The following is a 21776-nucleotide window of genomic DNA, read 5'->3' on the forward strand; positions in this document are numbered from 1 at the left end:
ACTAAGGTTTCAACTGAAATTGTCCAAGGTGAACCAGCTAGCTAGCGTGATAAACAGTGCTGACAATTCCATTTGGGCTAGCCTGCTAAATTATATAGCCAACATTTTGTCTATATTGATGCTGTTACAATAACCAAACAGGATAAACAAATAATTTGTGAAACCATGATTTGATGTATGATAGGATTGGATGTTGCATGCAATTTCAATGTTGTTTGAGTTGCTTAGTTATGCAAGTTTGCTGTAACACTGTGTCCATGTTGCTTGACATTGGCGTTTTCCAAGAACCGCCAGTCAAGGTGAGCTCCCCGCCCACACAGCCTACTAGCTCCCCACCCAATGAGTCGGTCTTTTCAGACTTCGTGGTAGTTTGAAATGAGAGAAAACAATGCTTAAAGTTTAAGAAAAATATTTTATCAGGTAAAAATATTATGGGTGATGTTTTAGTCACTCAAAAGGCTACATTACATGGGAATCAGAATGACTGGTCGGGACTTTTAAGCACTTGTGACAGGAAGTACCTACAATATAACATTCTCTAATTGATACGAGTCACCATGACAAACGTTTGACATTTGGCCGTTACGGTGCGGACTGATCTTCGAGCAACGTCTTAATACAGATTCACACACACATAATGATACTCCATCTTGACTCATCATGGAATTACAATGATTCTGCAGGGTCCATTCCAGCCCAAGCCTTGCGTGTAATAACTGCCTTTGATGACAATACAGTCTGCCAGTTGGAGGTAGGGCGGTGGCTGCATTTACAGTACTGTATACAGTGAAAATCATGTAAATCAGCGATTTTCAACAATGATCCTGGAGGGTCCCTGTGCAAACAGTTCTGTGTTCAATCCTCATTGATGTGCTATTTGAACGCTTTGTTGAAGTTCAATTGAAGAATAGGTGGGGGTTGGTTCAGAAACCTGTAGAGAAAGGGGTCCTACAGAACTGGCATTGAAAACCACTGGTGTCAATAACATATCACTCTGTTCTGTGAGCCCCTAAGGGTTTTCCAGAGGGGAGAAAGAAGCCATGGGTAATGTGAAGCAGTGCATCTCAGAAGTCAGTCCTGAAGAACCTGTATATGCACCGTTTAGTTCCACCTTTAACTTAGTTATGTACAAAAACCTGCATAAACAGTGCTCCATCAGGACCCACTGGGAATATCACAGATGTAACATTAACCATCTTCCCCCTCCTCATCCCGGCATCTAACCTTCCATGGAGGCCCTTCCACAGGACAGGTAGCTGCCTGAAGTGAAGCTTGGGGGTGGGGGCTCACTTGTCGCGGGTGAGGACCATCTCGGTGAGCCTGATGAGGGCGTCCCGTTCCGGGGAGGGCCTAAGCAGGCTGATCTGCCGGATGGCCTCCTGGCAGTAGCGCTGGGCCAGGTAGTTGGTCTGATCCACACCATCACTCTGAGGGAAGGAGAAACCAGGCGGGTGTATTTTATAAACTTATTTTATAAAGCCCTTTTTACATCAGCAGTTGTCACAAAGTGCTTTACAGACACCCAGCCTAAAACACCAAAGAGCAAACAATGCAAAGGCAGACTACATAATCATAAGACCAATAGTATTTTTAGATTGTGTTTTTATACACGCAATTCTCACAAAGGTAGAAATGTGTCCGTCCATCTTCATCAACAGCCTTACCTCCAGGACATACTGCCAGGCCCGATCCACGTCTCCACTGGTGCTGAACCTCCTCATGATCATAGCATGCAGCTCAGGAAACTAAAGAGGAAACGGTAAAATACACTGTCACAGACTACGCAATTAGGCATATTATATACATATATAGACTAATCAGTCACTGTGATTCAATCTAGAAATAGCAATGTTGGACAGTAACCAGAAGAGTTATTAATTTCCCATATGGGAAGCTAAATGTTGACTGTTCAACTTTTTCCTTCATTAAATGGAAGATGTGCACAATAACACACCTGTTGACAGGCAAACAGGACTGGTCCGGTGGCCAGGCCCAGCTTAAGGTCTGTAGCCGAAGGCTTTCCTAGCTGGCTGGCACATGCTGTGAAGTCCAGCACATCATCCACCAGCTAGGACACACAGAATTAACATTAAGTCAACTTCAAAAACTTACACATTTCATTCTTAAATTAATTTATAAAATAAATATAAAATAAATAAGAATATTATACGACACCCATTCAAGAGGCAAAAGCAAATTTTTGAAATGTACCTGAAAGGCAATGCCTACGTTCCTGCCGTACTGAAAGGCTATTTCATGTACCTCTGGATCCGAGTTCACCAGAATAGACACCTTGAATGGAAAATGACAACCAGTCAACACAGACCTTTTCAGTTCTGCCCTAAGACTTCCTGGAAGTCTGTTATTGTTGTCGAGATAGAACGTACATACTGCTTTACAACTGTTCGCAATAAGACTGGCAGTCTTCTTGAAGTTCTTCTCGAGGTAGTGCTTAAATCTCTCATTCTCGTTTTCCTTGGAGCCCAGCTGCATGAATTCCCCTGGAACATCAACAAATATATTAGTGTGAACAGAGATAGCATTTCCTATACGCTTTGGTAATCTTGAACGTTGATTCCTCATTTCCCCTTACAGAATGAGAAGCGTTGCATTACAACAATCTTGACTGTAAAAGGGCAGGTAATGGTGATAAGCGAACTGAAAACTCAAAGTGTAGTTCTGTTAAAGTGTACAGTAACTGAAACAGCCAAGGTAACAGATAAAAATCAACTGTTTAAACTGTAACGGACTGCATTTCTTGTGCAATGCAACAATGATATTGCGCAACTTACTGTTGCATGGGTCCTTACCTCGCACCAGATCCTCTATGACCTGAGACAGCACTGACACCACCGTGTTGTTGCCGATACGGGCCAGAGCCATGGAGGCTGCCGAGAGGATGAAGTCTCCAGCTAAAATGGCCTGGGAGAGTATATAGAACACATGATTAACAAAACCATATGATCTTACAACTAGTAAGGGTGTATTAGTTTGTCATAAGATACATTACAGAAAGGTGTTAGTCTGGCACCTTTTCAAGATAACTGGGGTCATTTCATATGACAATTTTCCTCAATAACATGAACTGCATATATTGTTGTTGAGTAGCGTGTATATGACAACATGACTGGCTACTGCTAACAGACAACCCTAGTTCGGAGGACTCGGGTCACCTTTCGCTCCCCCCACACTTCATTGATGGTAGTCTTCCCCCTCCGCTTGTCCGAGCCGTCGATGACATCATCGTGGACCAGGCTGGCAGTGTGGATCATTTCAGAGATCATAGCTATGGACCGCTGGCCTGGGAGCAGATCTCTACACAGACAGACAGAGAACTACATAGTCAGACCTTGCTCACACATATTGGTTCAATCGACAATCACTGATATGGGCAGCCTGAATGAATCATTTTATGAAATGGTTATTGCAATGGAATAGCATGTGCATGATTCATTTAGACTGTAATAGCCTACAGCCATCTCCGGCAATGAAGTCATAAACAGCAATCAAAGGGTACAGCCTATCTTACCTTTCTAAAATGTGTATTCTCCCCAGTCACTTGTGACAAGTTGTTCCTGGTGTGTGTGCTAGATAGATGCATTTAATTAGCATAGTTTCTCACCCAAGTCTGCCTCTTGTACACCATAAGGCTACATACATTACTACCAAGTATGTATGTACCTAGTTCACATACTACCTACCGAGTTCACTGCACTATACCCAGGATAGTATCTTACCCATCTCTGTTGCTGTGAATATTGCAGGCCCGGGCCATCAGCACCACTATCATGGGTCGGAAGGCCTTGCCCTTCCCGTCAAAGTAGTAGTCACATAAGGACTTCAGCTCTGATTTGGACACAAAAAGCTCCTGTGAAGAACAGAAAAGACACCTTTATTGGGGTTAAGTAACTTTAATATCAGTAACAGTAGTCTGAACTGTGCATATAAGCTATATGAGACAAAGTAAGACGCGCATGACACTGTAGCCATGCTACATGACGACAAAGTCACATGACTTACCTTTTTAATATCATCATACAAATGATTCAAGTCTTTTTGGGCTAGTGTGAACGGGTCCTTCAACTTGGCATCACTGTGTATCCTTTTGCAGCAGCAAGGCTTTGGTGTGGGGTAAAGCAACCTTGATTTGTGCCTACTGGAAAATAAATATGCACACATAAATATAACAATTACTGCATCCATATATCATATCTCTATCTATATAAATTACTGCATATGATATTTCAATCTCAGACTCACCTTGTCAGAATATAGTTGCCTTTTGAGGTTGTGTGTACAGGCCTGGAAGACAGCCCCTGAAAGAAATCAATGTCACAAATGAATAACCTGAGCACAACAACTTAAGCACATGTAGCCAAACCTTTAGTCAGGCGAGCATTTGACAACTTTTACTCAGGTTACTGAAGGACATAATGTTATGAGGTAGCCTAGTTGAGGTTATTCTAGGCTATGAACCACATACACTTGACCAAGCAATGTAGGCTACCCACTGACAGTTCTGTCTAGTAATAACATGGTAGGGTTGGGAGATATTTGGGGAGACCTCTTCTATGATAAGTTACTCCAAATATTGCGATATCCTATATAATCGTTTTGTGCCGTTAATGACTAGATGATTCCAGACTTTATAATATCGTAAATATGCAAAAAAATTGAATAAACATATTTGATACAGCCTAACTGATCAAACTGCACAGTTTTGATTTGTAAAGTTCAAATAGAGCAGGGGTATTCAACTCTTACCCTACAAGGTCCGGAGCCTGCTGGTTCTCTGTTCTACCTGATAATTAATTCCACCCACCTGGTGTTCCAGGTCTAAATCAGTCCCTGATTAGAGGGGAACAATGAAAAAACGAAGTGGCACTTGCTTAGTTTGAGGGGAATAGAGTATGGTCTTGCACATCACGACATATCGTCAATGTCAAATATCATATTATTAAATGTAATCATATATCTGCCCAACCCTATAACCTAGTGTCCCTTCTGAACTAAAAGGGTTAAGTCAGTGAGATAAATCAAGTGCAAGGCTTAGTACAGTGTAGCCCTGCAATGACATTAATTGTCTTGACCTTTAGCTAAACTGAGACTGCAGAACAAACCAGCAAGATGTATGGTATGGCTAGCTAGAACTCCAAACCATCTTGTCAAATAGCAACAATCTTTGTTGTAACTATACCCACAAAACCAATGTCCTTCATAAAATATAGATGTTTTTTGTTCGCTACTACAACTGGAATAAACTGGACTAAATCCCAATATAGCTACACCAGGCAAGCTATAGCTCATTCAATAAGATAAGATCAGCTTGCAGATTCCATGTTAAATACCGGTTGACCTTCCTTGGGTTGACAGCACGCCCGCCCGGCGAAATATTGGCACTGACACGCGCGCACGATATCTACCTCATATCCCGAGCAAGCGACGGCCCCCGTTCCTCGGAGAGACGAGGCAGCAAACGTAGCAGACCTTCCATTAAAACCGCATATGGTTTCTAGTACACGTGTACTCGTAGCGCCTGTAGTCCACCTCCAACAGAGCCTCCACGGTATCGCCATGTTCCACCACACATCCCTGGAAAATATTATACAACGTGACGCCGGAAGCGGAAGAACGCAAATTACGTTGGTTGACGTCATGACGTTTTAAAAATCAGGAAGTATTCTGCAGCAAAAAACAATTCCTCTTTTGTTGTATTGTAAAGTGCTTTAGTAGAGAGTATACCACTGTCTCACTGTAAAGTTAATGTCTTCTGTGATGGTTAGGTGCCACAAAAAGAGGAATGCACGAGATAGTTGAGAAACTTGATAGTCTCTTATGTCATATGGATCATGCAGTGTGGATCTCATCAATTCAGAGAGTTAACTAACTAATGGTGGTTTTGTAGCCAGCAATCAGCTGTCAGGTTTGCTAACTAGGTACATTTGAGTTGCAATGATGGTTATTTACAGTGCCTCAAGCTATGTTCTCTTAGGTTTGGCAAACCTAATCATCATGTCTGCATGTATGGACTATTGTGATACTATTGAAAGCTGTCAAAGTCATGATGACACTGTGTCAGACAGACACCACTACATTCATGCTTTCAACTTCAACAAGAGTGTGGAGAAACACTTGCACGATTTTGACCACTTCAAACTGTCATGTAAAAAGCTAATAGGTAAATCCCTCAGAATTGCATTATTTGTCAACCAAATACCCAGCAAAGTTTTGACAGTATGCATGATCAAACAGATTTGTAAATAACTTTGTTTGACTTTTCTTGCAGAAGCCTTCCCCCTTGATCAAGTGGATGGCATCTTTGTTCGCTCTGTGAAGAACTGCATTTTTTTCAGAGTCTGACCCAACCCCACTCAAAGGCCCTCTGAGACTTGTGGCTGTTTCTAAGGTCATTTTGCATATGACTTCCAGGGACTAGATATTGTCAAGAAATGTGGTTTACAATGGATGTGAATTAACCTAACATAACAGTGTTATAACACTGTCATAGCAGCTTAATAGAAGGAAGCAACTACATATTCTAATGTAGCTTTGTTTTTCCAGGAGGTAATTGAGGGAATGTTGGATCTAGATGTTGCTGTGTCCCAGTCAGAGAATTTCCTACAGTACTTCAGTGGTGGTAGACTTTTTCCTGGATCCAGCCCTCTGACACACAGATATGGGGGTCACCAGGTATTGTACCATCTCTATGCCATTATGAATTAGTCCCTCCTAATACCATATTGACCCTTGAAGAGCCTACTTGTTTATGACTAAATACTTGTGATGTTTTCTTTACTCTTTTAGTTTGGGTACTGGGCAGGTCAGTTAGGAGATGGTCGACCACATCTCCTTGGTGAATATACTAGCAGGTCAGTAGAATTGGGAATGGATACATGACTACACAGAAGGTTGAGGTTGTAATGACAGCATTTCAACCTGCTTTGCCAGCAGGGTACAAATGAGTTATCTTGTGTGTGTTTTGCCACAGAAAGGGTGAAAGATGGGAACTCCAGCTCAAAGGCTCTGGAAAGACTCCATATTCAAGGTCAATTCTACACTTTTATATTTTACAGACAACAGGTGCAACATTTCTAACAATGAGGCCCAATCCCAAATAGACCCCTACACCCTATGTCCTATACACTTGTGGAGATCTGAGAGGATGTAAGTGTAAGCAATTTGGTAATAGTTCCAGCTTGCCCTCTGATAGGTTAGGAGGAAGTTTTACCATATTGCTTAGGCCCATTAAATCCTCTCAGATCTCCCCAAGTGCATAGGGCGTATGGTCTAGGGGTCGATTTGGGATTGGGCCCAAGAAAACCTTCTGAGAAAGGTTGTCTGTTGTACTACAGGTCAGGAGATGGCCGTGCTGTGGTCCGCTCCTCAGTCAGAGAGTTCCTCTGCAGTGAGGCCATGCACTTCCTGGGTGTTCCTACCAGCAGAGCTGCCAGGTAACCCGGCAAATGAGCTGCTTTGACTGCTGTCTGTCAAACACTACACTACAATACAATTGTTCGATACAATAAAGCACTTTGATATACAACTCAAACAGAGTTTTAGCCATAGAGATAGATAGAGGACATCTTTATATCAGTGCCATTATAGCATCTGTGACAGCATGGGCAGCGCCATTGAGGCTACAACCCATAGGAATCCCCACCCAGTTGTCTACTTGACTACTTTAAAATGGTGGATGATGGCAACGTCCATGCTAAAACTGATTATATCCATGATGAGTACATATCTCTATGGTTTTAGCTCCCTTTCTCTATCAAAATAAATCTCACTCCATCCAAAAATCTCAGAAGATAAAAACACGAGACTCCAAAATGACCCCTTCATTCTTCACAATTAAATGTAGATTTCATTGTTTTAGATTGCTGCCTATTCTCAACAATGTAGTCTATGATCTTCTCAGCAAAAAATAAAGTTTTAATATTAATGTTGAATCAGAGTCTAGGGCTAATCCATTGGATAAACAGTGAGAGGTGAGTGCAGATGGCCTATATTGCTAACATCAACACACAGAACAGATACAACAGTGGGGTTGAGTTCAGAGGTGGCTGGTGGGAGGAGCTTATAGGAGGGCAGGCTCATTGTAATGCTGGAATGGAATCAATGGAACGGAGTCAAACATGTTGTTTCCATGTGTTTGATGTGTTTGGTACCATTCCATTGGTTAGATTCCAGCCATTCCAATGAACCCGTCCTCCTATAGCTCCTCCCACCAGCCTCCTCTGGTCGAGTTCCTGTCCGACTAGATGCGCAGGCGTTGCATTGCATCAACCAATGGTTACGTGCCACGCCATTGACTGTGCAGTTGGGCAGCAGGTGGCTATATCATATGATGTGATTAGCTGATATGTTAAATACCTATTGAAGCATTATAAGGTATTGCATGCGTCAGCAATGTAGTTGGGCAGGAACTCAACCTAGGTCTACCCGAGGACCTTTAATGTTATCATTCAGATCACTGGGAAACCCCTTCTGTTCCAGCCATCAGCTGTTTCAACATGATTGAGATGAACTACCAGACTGGACGTGTTGACAGCTGCTCAATTGGGTATCATCCTTTTGGTGACAGCTAGGGGTCAAGCATGTTTTGGGTTAAGCTTTGAGTGTGGGATCATTGTAAACTTGGAAGAGGATGGATGTAGTGTTGGTTGCTATGACGTTTTTCTGTGTATTCTTTGTTGTAAAATGTGTTGCCTATATCTCCAAGCCTTATTGTAAGTGAAGAGGCAGTGTGGAGGGACCAGTTCTACAATGGGGAAGTAAAGAAGGAGAGAGGTAAGGGCCAAGATTAGTTGTGTCCTTATTCTCTTAGGGGCAGCCTCCCCTTTTGCTACTCAGTGTGCAGACTCGTGCATACAGCACACATTGGCATAATTGTACTTTCCACATAGATTTCTTTAGGTTAAATATGTTATTTAGAAGATATTTTTTAATCTTCTGAAGCATGTAAGTAATGTGTGACCTAAAAGTATTAAATATACTGTATATATATTTTTAATACAGTATGTTATTTGTTGACTGGTTTCTTGTTATCTTAGCTGGACCCAGGTATATTTAAAATTTTTATTGCATACATATGGCAAAAACGTGTGCCAAGCCATATCTTGCACTAACTTGCCTTTCTTGCACTAACACTCACACTTTTCTTTTCTTACTAGCACAGACTTTGCTGATAGCATCTTTATTGGGGGAAAATGTGCTACTATGACTGAGATATGTGGTTGTCTCACCTAGCTATCTTAAGTTGAATGCACCAACTATTAGTCGCACTGGATAAGAGCGTCTGCTAAATGACTAAAATGTAAATGAATATTTTCCCTTCCTGACATAATCTTTGGATGCTCTCTCCCCAGGAGCGGTTGTTCTGCGGCTGGCCACGTCATGGTTCCGGATTGGATCATTGGAGATTCTGGCTAAAGCTGAAGAGCTTGATCTTTTAAGGTTAGCATACACTAATCTTGTTTTTTGTGACCAACTGTTTATTTGACTTATTTCTTTCCTCACGAGGGGCACAGACAGGTGTGAATACATAATAACATACATAATAACATACAGAATAATACAGAAACAAAGAATCAACATACTGTATCAGCATACACATATCATAAATGTATCATCATGAAATGTATGACAGCTGGCGTGAATAGGGAACCTTTCTAACTCTGGACATGAAATGTTTTCATTTTCAGGAAATTGTTGGACTTTGTGATACAGGAGCATTTTCCTTCCATTGATTCAAATGATCCAGACAAATATTTGGTGAGTGATGATAAATCTATTTTCAATGTTTGTGTTTTTTCTACATTTTCAGTAGGCCTATTTTATAATCATCAGGGAAAACTTTGCCTCATTATTATACTGAACAAAAATATAAACGCAACATGCAACAATTTCAGGGATTTTACTGAGTTACAGTTCATATAAGGAAATCAGTCAATTAAAATAAATTCATTAGGCTCTAATCTATGGATTTCACGACTGGGCAGGGGCACAGCCATGGGTGGGCCTGGGAGGGCATAGGCCCACCCACTTGGGAGCTAGGCCCACCCACTGGAGAGCCAGGCCAAACCAATCAGAATGAGTTTTTCCCCACAAAAGGGCTTTATTACAGACTGTCTGGGTAGCTGGTCACAGACGATCCCGCAGGTGAAGAAGCCAGATGTGGAGGTCCTGGGCTGGCATGGTTACACGTGATCTGCGGTTGTGAGGCCGGTTGGACGTACTGACAAATTCTCTAAAACAACGTTGGAGGCGGCTTATGGTAGAGAAATGAACATTATCTGGCAACAACTCTGGTTGTTGCACACTCCCTCAAAACTTGAGACATCTGTGGGGTTGTGTTGTGTGACAAAACTGCACATTTTAGAGTGGGCTTTTATTATCCCCAGCACAAGGTGCACCTGTGTAATGATCATGCTGTTTAATCAGCTTCTTGATATGCCACACCTCAGGTGGATGGATTATCTTGGCAAAGGAAAAATTCTCACTAACAGGGATGTAAACAAATTTGTGCACCAAATTTGAGCTAAATAAGCTTTTTGTGCGTATGGAAAATTTCGGAGATAATTTATTTCAGCTCATGAAACATGGGACCAACACTTTACATGTTGCGTTTATGTTTTTGTTCAGTATAGTTACACTAATGCTCTGTTGAAAATACCTGCAAAGACAGATACAGTGAGGGAAAAAAGTATTTGATCCCCTGCTGATTTTGTACATTTGCCCACTGACAAAGAAATGATCAGTCTATAATTTTAATGGTAGGGTTATTTGAACAGTGAGAGACAGAATAACAACAAAAAAATCCAGAAGAACTAATGTCAAAAATGTTATAAATTGATTTGCATTTTAAAGAGGGAAATAAGTATTAGACCACCTCTCTAATCAGAAAGATTTCTGGCTCCCAGGTGTCTTTTATACAGGTAACGTGCTGAGATTAGGAGCACACTCTTAAAGGGAGTACTCCTAATCTCAGTTTGTTACCTGTATAAAAGACACCTGTCCACAGAAGCAATCAATCAATCAGATTCCAAACTCTCCACCATGGCCAAGACCAAAGAGCTCTCCAAGGATGTCAGGGACAAGATTTTAGACCTACACAAGGCTGGAATGGGCTACAAGACCATCGCCAAGCAGCTTGGTGAGAAGGTGACAACAGTCAATCTCCCTTGGCCTGGGGCTCCATGCAAGATCTCACCTTGTGGAGTTGCAATGATCATGAGAACGGTGAGGAATCAACCCAGAACTACACGGGAAGATCTTGTCAATGATCTCAAGGCAACTGGGACCATAGTCACCAAGAAAACAATTGGTAACACACTACGCCGTGAAGGACTGAAATCCTGCAGCGCCCGCAAGGTCCCCCTGCTCAAGAAAGCACATATAAAGGGCCGTCTGAAGTTTGCCAATGAACATCTGAATGATTCAGAGCAGAACTGGGTGAAAGTGTTGTGGTCAGATGAGACCAAAATGGAGCTCTTTGGCATCAACTCAACTCGCTGTGTTTGGAGGAGGAGGAATGCTGCCTGTGACCCCAAGAACACCATCCCCACCGTCAAACATGGAGGTGGAAACATTATGCTTTGGGGGTGTTTTTCTGCAAAGGGGACAAGACAACTTCACCGCATCAAAGGGACGATGGACGGCGCCATGTACCGTCAAATCTTTGGTGAGAACCTCCTTCCCTCAGCCAGGGCATTGAAAATGGGTCGTGGATAGGTATTCCAGCATGACAATGACCCAAAACACACGGCCAAGGCAACAAAGGAGTGGCTCAAGAAGAAGCACATTAAGGTCCTGGAGTGGCTTAGCCAGTCTCCAGATCTTAATCCCATAGAAAATCTGTGGAGGGAGCTAAAGGTTCGAGTTGCCAAACGTCAGGCTCGAAACCTTAATGACTTGGAAAAGATCTGCAAAGAGGAGTGGGACAAAATCCCTCCTGAGATGTGTGCAAACCTGGTGGCCAACTACAAGAAACGTCTGACCTCTGATTGCCAACAAGGGTTTTGCCACCAAGTACTAAGTCATATTTTGCAGAGGGGTCAAATACTTATTTCCCTCATTAAAATGCAAATCAATTTATAAAAATGTTTGACATGTGTTTTTCTGGATTTTTTTGTTGTTATTCTGTCTCTCACTGTTCAAATAAACCTACCATTAAAATTATAGACTGATCATGTCTTTGTCAGTGGGAAAACATACAAAATCAGCAGGGGATCAAATACTTTTTTCCCTCACTGTAGCTCACTCTAGGACTGATGTGACCCTATCACGCTGGGCATTGGAAACGAATTACCTGAATACTCAAATAATAAAGTGTCTCTCATTATTTCTGAACTTCTCTCCATCACCATGTCCTACAATGGTCTAATTTGCCTTTGGGCATTGTTGCTAATTTACATTTAGGCTTAAATACACTACTAAACTACTACTTACCGGTACAATGATCTCAGTATATAATGCTCAAACATGAAATATTTTATACTGAACAGGTGTTCTTAATCTGTATATTTTTGTACATGCTGATTTTTGCTGTGTGTTGTCTCAGATATTTTACTCCAGGGTTGTGAATGAGACCGCTCACCTCATTGCCCAGTGGATGTCTATTGGCTTTGCACATGGTGAGTAGTACTCAGTATGACAAATTACTGCACTTCAGCAAAATAATGCACTTGAATCCAATGCAATTTGATATTGGCGTTATCAGTCACAATTACGATTATAGTAGCAGTTTATACATCAAAATACACTCTTCATAGTGATTTATGAGAAATACGAATCCGTGAATTGGCACTATTCTAACATGCAGTATGCACATAATTCCATTCTGTTTATACTACATGGTGGTTAACTGTGTTTATATAGTATTTCATTGCCCTAACAGGAGTATGCAACACTGACAACTTCAGCCTCTTGTCTATCACCATTGACTACGGACCGTTTGGCTTTATGGAAGCCTACAACCCAAGTATGTACAGTATCTCGCTCATGCATATACAGTGGGGAAAAAAAGTATTTAGTCAGCCACCAATTGTGCAAGTTCTCCCACTTAAAAAGATGCGAGAGGCCTGTAATTTTCATCATAGGTACACGTCAACTATGACAGACAAAATGAGAAAAAAAATCCAGAAAATCACATTGTAGCATTTTTAGAATTTTTAGAATTTATTTGCAAATTATGGTGGAAAATAAGTATTTGGTCAATAACAAAAGTTTCTCAATACTTTGTTATATACCCTTTGTTGGCAATGACACAGGTCAAACGTTTTCTGTAAGTCTTCACAAGGTTTTCACACACTGTTGCTGGTATTTTGGCCCATTCCTCCATGCAGATCTCCTCTAGAGCAGTGATGTTTTGGGGCTGTCACTGGGCAACACGGACTTTCAACTCCCTCCAAAGATTTTCTATGGGGTTGAGATCTGGAGACTGGCTAGGCCACTCCAGGACCTTGAAATGCTTCTTACGAAGCCACTCCTTCGTTGCCCGGGCGGTGTGTTTGGGATCATTGTCATGCTGAAAGACCCAGCAACGTTTCATCTTCAATGCCCTTGCTGATGGAAGGAGGTTTTCACTCAAAATCTCACGATACATGGCCCCATTCATTCTTTCCTTTACACAGATCAGTCATCCTGGTCCCTTTGCAGAAAAACAGCCCCAAAGCATGATGTTTCCACCCCCATGCTTCACAGTAGGTATGGTGTTCTTTGGATGCAACTCAGCATTCTTTGTCCTCCAAACACGACGAGTTGAGTTTTTACCAAAAAGTTCTATTTTGGTTTCATCTGACCATATGACATTCTCCCAATCCTCTTCTTGATCATCCAAATGCACTCTAGCAAACTTCAGACGGGCCTGGACATGTACTGGCTTAAGCAGGGGGACACGTCTGGCACTGCAGGATTTGAGTCCCTGGCGGCGTAGTGTGTTACTGATGGTAGGCTTTGTTACTTTGGTCCCAGCTCACTGCAGGTCATTCACTAGGTCTCCCCGTGTGGTTCTGGGATTTTTGCTCACCGTTCTTGTGATCATTTTGACCCCACGGGGTGAGATCTTGCGAGGAGCCCCAGATCGAGGGAGATTATCAGTGGTCTTGTATGTCTTCCATTTCCTAATAATTGCTCCCACAGTTGATTTCTTCAAACCAAGCTGCTTACCTATTGCAGATTGAGTCTTCCCAGCCTGGTGCAGGTCTACAATTTTGTTTCTGGTGTCCTTTGACAGCTCTTTGATCTTGGCCATAGTGGAGTTTGGAGTGTGACTGTTTGAGGTTGTGGACAGGTGTCTTTTATACTGATAACAAGTTCAAACAGGTGCCATTAATACAGGTAACGAGTGGAGGACAGAGGAGCCTCTTAAAGAAGAAGTTACAGGTCTGTGAGAGGCAGAAATCTTGCTTGTTTGTAGGTGACCAAATACTTATTTTCCACCATAATTTGCAAATAAATTCATAAAAAATCCTACAATGTGATTTTCTGGATTTTTTCCCTCATTTTGTCTGTCATAGTTGACATGTACCTATGATGAAAATTACAGGCCTCTCTCATCTTTTTAAGTGGGAGAACTTGCACAATTGGTGGCTGACTAAATACATTTTTTCCCCACTGTACAGCCCTTTCAGGACGTATTGATATCTAATATTATTCCTATTGGCCTACCGTTTCTGTCATTTTGTACCTACAGGTTTCTAATTTTTTTTCCTATGTTGTATCTTTAATAAAAAAAATATCTGTTGGTAGCCGATTTGTTTTTACAATTTTGAAGAAGTGAAGAGAAACCCTCGTATCACTTATTTTATTAAAGCTTACGTGATACGTGTGATACGTAAACTTTAAAGGGATACTTCAGGATTTGGGCATGAAGCCCTTTATCTACTTAACCAAAGTCAGATGTACTTGTGGACACCATTTTTATGTCTACGTGCAGTTTGAAGGAAGTTGCTAACTAGTGTTAGCGCAATGACTGGATGTCTATGGTAACTGCTAGCATGCTAGTAGATATCATAGACTTCCAGTAATTGTGCTAACGCTAGTTAGTATTGGCTCGCGAAACTAAATCTAACTTCCTTCATACTGAATGCAGAGACATAAAAATGGTATCCATGACTTCATCTGGCTCTGGGGAAGTGGATAAAAATCCTGAAGTATCCCTTTAAAGCTTAGGTATCACATATAATGTAAGCTTTAATCAAATAAGTGATAAGAGCAGTGTGCAGGTTTCTCTTTTCTTTGAAGTTATCGCATTTTCCCCTCACACCTACAATGAGAACTCAGATGTACAAGTGCTTTTTTGAATTTTGAATCACTAGTGTTGAAGAAGGAAACTGATCTTTTCCCTTGATCGTTACAGATTTTGTCCCCAACACATCTGATGGGGAGAGGAGGTACAGTATCGGGGCTCAGGCCAATGTTGGTCTGTTCAACCTGGAGAAACTTCTAGAAGCCCTAACTCCAGTGCTGACCCTAGAACAGAGGCAAGGGTAAGTACGGGAAGGGTTATACGAACTGTTCTGACGAGCATAACCCTAACCGTAACCTATTTTTAACAAATTCTGAAATGTAATATCGGTTTGCACATCAGAAATGTCCGTATAGCTCTGGTAAGTACATCATTCCCATTACATTTGTTTGTCAGAGGATGTTGGGGAATGTACATTGTAACTGTTAAAAACTATTTTTTTGAAGGGCTGGGCAAGTACTGAAAGGGTACCCACATATATACCAGATGAGGTAATTTATCTCCCTCTCTCTTGTGTGTGCATTTGAATGTGTCTGTAAGTTCCCTTTTTCCTCCAAATATTATGTTCAACTTTATCATTCCAGATTTCACAAGCTGTTTAAGGCTAAGTTAGATTTACTTGGCGAGGAGGAGGAGGATGAATATCTCATTGCATTTCTGCTCAAGGCAAGTGGTTCATTTCTCTAAGATTCTGTGTGTGTCTCTCTCCATCTCTGACCCTGTGAGTGACCTTTGACCTGATGTTGGTATATTGTCCCTGTCCAGTGAATTTGATTGGCTGTCTTTCTCTCCCTCCTGTGTCTCCTCAGCTAATGGAGGACACAGGTGCAGACTTCACCATGACCTTCAGACAGCTGAGTGAAGCCTCAATGCAGCAACTTCACAACATGTCCAACTTACAGGTCATACACATTGCTTATTAACCCTCTACAAACAATCACAAGACAAAATACTGCTGATTAACTGTACATTATAGGGGCAATCTGCAATTGCTACATCCATTTTTGGTCTTTTAAATGAATTACAGTGGGGAAAAAAAGTATTTAGTCAGCCACCAATTGTGCAAGTTCTCCCACTTAAAAAGATGAGAGAGGCCTGTAATTTTCATCATAGGTACACGTCAACTATGACAGACAAAATGAGAGAAAAAAATTCCAGAAAATCACATTGTAGGATTTTTAATGAATTTATTTGCAAATTACGGTGGAAAATAAGTATTTGGTCAATAACAAAAGTTTTTCAATACTTTGTTATATACCCTTTGTTGGCAATGACACAGGTCAAACGTTTTCTGTAAGTCTTCACAAGGTTTTCACACACTGTTGCTGGTATTTTGGCCCATTCCTCCATGCAGATCTCCTCTAGAGCAGTGATGTTTTGGGGCTGTCGCTGGGCAACACAGACTTTCAACTCCCTCCAAAGATTTTCTATGGGGTTGAGATCTGGAGACTGGCTAGGCCACTCCAGGACCTTGAAATGCTACTTACGAAGCCACTCCTTCGTTGCCCGGGCGGTGTGTTTGGGATCATTGTCATGCTGAAAGACCCAGCCACGTTTCATCTTCAATGCCCTTGCTGATGGAAGGAGGTTTTCACTCAAAATCTCACGATACATGGCCCCATTCATTCTTTCCTTTACACGGATCAGTCGTCCTGGTCCCTTTGCAGAAAAACAGCCCCAAAGCATGATGTTTCCACCCCATGCTTCACAGTAGGTATGGTGTTCTTTGGATGCAACTCAGCATTCTTTGTCCTCCAAACACGAAGAGTTGAGTTTTTACCAAAAAGTTATATTTTGGTTTCATCTGACCATATGACATTCTCCCAATCCTCTTCTGGATCATCCAAATGCACTCTAGCAAACTTCAGATGGGCCTGGACATGTACTGGCTTAAGCAGGGGGACACGTCTAGCACTGCAGGATTTGAGTCCTGGCGGCGTAGTGTGTTACTGATGGTAGGCTTTGTTACTTTGGTCCCGGCTCTCTGCAGGTCATTCACTAGGTCCCCCGTGTGGTTCTGGGATTTTTGCTCACCGTTCTTGTGATCATTTTGACCCCACAGGGTGAGATCTTGCGTGGAGCCCCAGATCGAGGGAGATTATCAGTGGTCTTGTATGTCTTCCATTTCCTAATAATTGCTCCCACAGTTGATTTCTTCAAACCAAGCTGCTTACCTATTGCAGATTCAGTCTTCCCAGCCTGGTGCAGGTCTACAATTTTGTTTCTGGTGTCCTTTGACAGCTCTTTGGTCTTGGCCATAGTGGAGTTTGGAGTGTGACTGTTTGAGGTTGTGTACAGGTGTCTTTTATACTGATAACAAGTTCAAACAGGTGCCATTAATACAGGTAACGGGTGGAGGACAGAGGAGCCTCTTAAAGAAGAAGTTACAGGTCTGTGAGAGCCAGAAATCTTGCTTGTTTGTAGGTGACCAAATACTTATTTTCCACCATAATTTGCAAATACATTCATTAAAAATCCTACAATGTGATTTTCTGGATTTCTTTTCTCAATTTGTCTGTCATAGTTGACGTGTACCTATGATGAAAATTACAGGCCTCTCTCATCTTTTTAAGTGGGAGAACTTGCACAATTGGTGGCTGACTAAATACTTTTTCCCCCACTGTATATATATAGATATATAGATTTTTAATGAATGTATTTGCAAATTATGGTGGAAAATAAGTATTTGGTCACCTACAAACAAGCAAGATTTCTGGCTCTCACAGACCTGTAACTTCTTCTTTAAGAGGCTCCTCTGTCCTCCATTCGTTACCTGTATTAATGGCACCTGTTTGAACTTGTTATCAGTATAAAAGACACCTGTACACAACCTCAAACAGTCACACTCCAAACTCCACTATGGCCAAGACCAAAGAGCTGCCAAAGGACACCAGAAACAAAATTGTAGACCTGCACCAGGCTGGGAAGACTGAATCTGCAATAGGTAAGCAGCTTGGTTTGAAGAAATCAACTGTGGGAGCAATTATTAGGAAATGGAAGACATACAAGACCACTGATAATCTCCTCGATCTGGGGCTCCACGCAAGATCTCACCCCGTGGGGGTCAAAATGATCACAAGAACGGTGAGCAAAAATCCCAGAACCACACGGGGGGACCTAGTGAATGACCTGCAGAGAGCCGGGACCAAGTAACAAAGCCTACCATCAGTAACACACTACGCCGCCAGGGACTCAAATCCTGCAGTGCCAGACATGTCCCCCTGCTTAAGCCAGTACATGTCCAGGCCCGTCTGAAGTTTACTAGAGTGCATTTAGATGATCCAGAAGAGGATTGGGAGAATGTCATATGGTCAGATGAAACCAAAATATAACTTTTTGGTAAAAACTCAACTCGTCGTGTTTGGAGGACAAAGAATGCTGAGTTGCATCCAAAGAACACCATACCTACTGTGAAGCATGGGGGTGGAAACATCATGCTTTGGGGCTGTTTTTCTGCAAAGGGACCAGGACGACTGATCCGTGTAAAGGAAAGAATGAATGGGGCCATGTATCGTGAGATTTTGAGTGAAAACCTCCTTCCATCAGCAAGGGCATTGAAGATGAAACGTGGCTGGGTCTTTCAGCATGACAATGATCCCAAACACACCGCCCGGGCAACGAAGGAGTGGCTTCGTAAGAAGCATTTCAAGGTCCTGGAGTGGCCTAGCCAGTCTCCAGATCTCAACCCCATAGAAAATCTTTGGAGGGAGTTGAAAGTCTGTGTTGCCCAGCGACAGCCCCAAAACATCACTGCTCTAGAGGAGATCTGCATGGAGGAATGGGCCAAAATACCAGCAACAGTGTGTGAAAACCTTGTGAAGACTTACAGAAAACGTTTGACCTGTGTCATTGCCAACAAAGGGTATATAACAAAGTATTGAAAAACTTTTGTTATTGACCAAATACTTATTTTCCACCGTAATTTGCAAATAAATTCATTAAAAATCCTACAATGTGATTTTCTGGAATTTTTTTCTCTCATTTTGTCTGTCATAGTTGACGTGTACCTATGATGAAAATTACAGGCCTCTCTCATCTTTTTAAGTGGGAGAACTTGCACAATTGGTGGCTGACTAAATACTTTTTTTCCCCACTGTAGCCATTGATTCTTGAAGATGCGTTGTTTTTCGAATCGCAGATTGCCCCTTAAAGTACTAAAGTCCTCTCTTCCTCTCCTCTTTCGTCCCTGTTAGGTGATGTGGGCCCTGCAGAACCTGGCTTCCCATAAGCTGTACCCAGAGTGGGTCAGCATGTACCTGCATAGACTAAAAAGGTATGTACAGTAGGAATGCACTGTTATCAAACATTTGGTTAATATGCTTTTTATGACCCCAGTTAGTTTCTCTCAAATATTCTGATGACTCATTACTCAACTGTATTCCATATTTTCTTTCCCTTTTTGTGTGGGGGTTATGTTAAGTCCCCTATTTGGGGTCTTTGAGCAGTTCTGCACCGGTTCCGACTGACATTTTGGTTTACAAAGCGCTCTGTGAACATCGTAGGGTCCCATGTCTTAAAATAGTGCCAATATTGTGCCGTCACTAAGTATGATCATATTTATTTTAGTTAAGAAATGTGAAATCTTATAGTAAGTAGTTTGATTGTTACTATATTTAGAAAGCATTTGTCATTTCTAGCCCCATTGCCCCACTTTTGTTGAATTGGAAGAATTGTTATGATTTTTCATATTTTCATAATATTTATACTATGTAATTGAGCTTGGATCCTCTAAAGTGAGTACACCTCAGCAATTTATACCTTTTTACCAGAAACAAGATTTCCAGACCCTTCTAAAACTATGCAATATTATCAGTTGTTGTTTATGGCCATTCATGAAAAGTAATTAAGTTTGGGTATGTCTCTTTAAGCAGAAATAAAATGTTTGCCCTATCATTTAACTGGCTCGATTAACATTAGTCTCACAGATTCATGGCCTTTTGTTAGATGATTGATTCTTTGTTTTTAATGGCTCAGGCAGGGAGGTGATTCTGATGAGGATCGTCAACACAGGATGAAAAGTAAGCAATCACCATGGTAACGCTGACAGATTGACCTGATAGCAAGCTCCAGTCCTCTGACTGATTATTATGATGATGCAGTCCCCTCCTACTGAATAAGGGCAATGAAGAAAGGGGACCTTTGCAAATAATACTGTTTGTTATTGATACATTTTCTTGCTTGGTAGAACAAATAAACCATTTACATTTGAGATTATCAAACTTTCCACAGGGATCAATCCCAGATACGTGCTGCGGAACTGGATGGCAGAGTCTGCAGTACGGAAGGCTGAGGGGAATGATTTCTCTGAGGTAAATCGTTTGAACTACATTGAAATACAGGTTGTATTGTACGTAATTAAGATCATGAAAGCTATTTCAGGAAGATGCAAACAGTCAAAACATTTGTAGTACTTGATTCTGCCACTATTTTGCACTGGACTAAAACAGTATCTGCCATATTTAATTCAACCATAAGATAGTGACCTTTTCCATTAATTCACACAAAATTACCCAACTCAATCTTTACTTACTACGTACTCTGATCACTAGGTGAAGCTGCTGCAGCAGACACTGGTACAACCCTACCTCACACAGGACGTAGCAGAGGAGGCGGGGTATGCAGCACAACCCCCATGGTGGGCCCAGGGGTTAAAGGTCAGCTGTTCCTCCTGAGTGACGCCTCTGCCTCAATGACAGGACTCATATTTGCAGTGTATTCAGAATGTGTTCACTGCAAAACATTTCTCTTGAACACCTCATTTGGGATAACCAGTTTCTGCATTGTAAAGCATCTGATGTTTGACTTTTCACAATTATCTTCCTAGCTATAGTGGTGGAATTATTCTGGAACTATACATTTAGTTCAGTACTTTGCACAAAAAACATTCACGCAACTGTTGGATGACCAGAACCCTGATTGCTGACCTCATGTAATTCAAGGAAAGGGCACAGATGCAATTTTGGAAACACTCATATCATGTAATGAAATTGAATTTATAATACAGAATCATGCTGAGCAACATTACCCTTTCATGTTTTAGAAAACAACATTCTCCCTCACCTCCAAGACACATTCAAACAGTAATACTCTAGCCTAGAGGAAATGCTCCCACTTTTCAACCTCATTCATCCAGCACCATACCAGTCTACATGTATGAAAATGGCATGTTTCTACACACCCGTTCAAAAGTTTGGGGTCACTTTGAAATTTCCTTGTTTTTCGAAAAAAAAAAAAGCAATGTTTTTGTCCATTAAAATATCAAATTGATCAGAAATACAGTGTAGACATTGTTAATGTTGTAAATTGCTATTGTAGCTGGAAACGGCAGATTTTTTATGGAATATCTACATAGGCGTACAGAGGCCCATTATCAGCAACCATCAGTCCTGTGTTCCAATGGCACATTGTGTTTGCTAATCCAAGTTTATAATTTAAAAAGGCTAATTGATCATTAGACAACCCTTTTGCAATTATGTTAGCACAGCTGAAAACTGTTGTGCTGATTAAAGAAGCAATAAAACTGGCC

The 21776-nt window shown here is 41.5% G+C and overlaps 2 protein-coding genes across 6 annotated transcripts; one reads left to right on the forward strand and one right to left on the reverse strand.

Moving 5' to 3' along the window:
- Window positions 1-392: 392 nt before the first annotated feature.
- On the reverse strand, window positions 393-5605 carry LOC121569405 (all trans-polyprenyl-diphosphate synthase PDSS1). Of its 4 annotated transcripts, none has more exons than XM_041880329.2 (11): window positions 5424-5605; window positions 4261-4316; window positions 4021-4153; window positions 3738-3868; window positions 3174-3315; window positions 2811-2922; window positions 2392-2501; window positions 2212-2292; window positions 1955-2068; window positions 1665-1745; window positions 393-1427 (listed from the first exon to the last, which is right to left on the reverse strand). In XM_041880329.2, exons 1-11 carry the CDS (start codon window positions 5574-5576, stop codon window positions 1287-1289), a joined length of 1254 nt encoding a protein of 417 aa, XP_041736263.1. In that variant the 5' UTR covers window positions 5577-5605; the 3' UTR covers window positions 393-1286. The 4 variants fall into 4 exon arrangements, with proteins under 4 accessions (XP_041736263.1, XP_041736262.1, XP_041736261.1 ...); XM_041880328.2 differs by having other exon boundaries at window positions 4021-4156; XM_041880327.2 differs by having other exon boundaries at window positions 5349-5605.
- A 66-nt stretch (window positions 5606-5671) lies between these two features.
- LOC121569404 (protein adenylyltransferase SelO) lies at window positions 5672-21494 on the forward strand. Of its 2 annotated transcripts, none has more exons than XM_045221160.1 (19): window positions 5672-6178; window positions 6287-6406; window positions 6562-6690; window positions 6805-6869; window positions 6989-7045; window positions 7353-7451; window positions 8723-8790; window positions 9369-9456; window positions 9705-9774; window positions 12563-12635; window positions 12899-12982; window positions 15362-15491; window positions 15697-15741; window positions 15835-15916; window positions 16060-16152; window positions 19444-19523; window positions 20225-20268; window positions 20480-20559; window positions 20800-21494. In XM_045221160.1, the coding sequence occupies exons 3-19, from the start codon at window positions 6577-6579 to the stop codon at window positions 20920-20922; spliced, it is 1395 nt and encodes a 464-aa protein (XP_045077095.1). In that variant the 5' UTR covers window positions 5672-6178; window positions 6287-6406; window positions 6562-6576; the 3' UTR covers window positions 20923-21494. The 2 variants fall into 2 exon arrangements, with proteins under 2 accessions (XP_045077095.1, XP_045077096.1); XM_045221161.1 differs by having other exon boundaries at window positions 6290-6406.
- The last annotated feature ends 282 nt before the right edge of the window (window positions 21495-21776 follow it).

This window comes from Coregonus clupeaformis, chromosome 7, assembly GCF_020615455.1.
Source record: "Coregonus clupeaformis isolate EN_2021a chromosome 7, ASM2061545v1, whole genome shotgun sequence".
In the NCBI taxonomy this organism is placed as follows: Eukaryota; Metazoa; Chordata; class Actinopteri; order Salmoniformes; family Salmonidae; genus Coregonus; species Coregonus clupeaformis.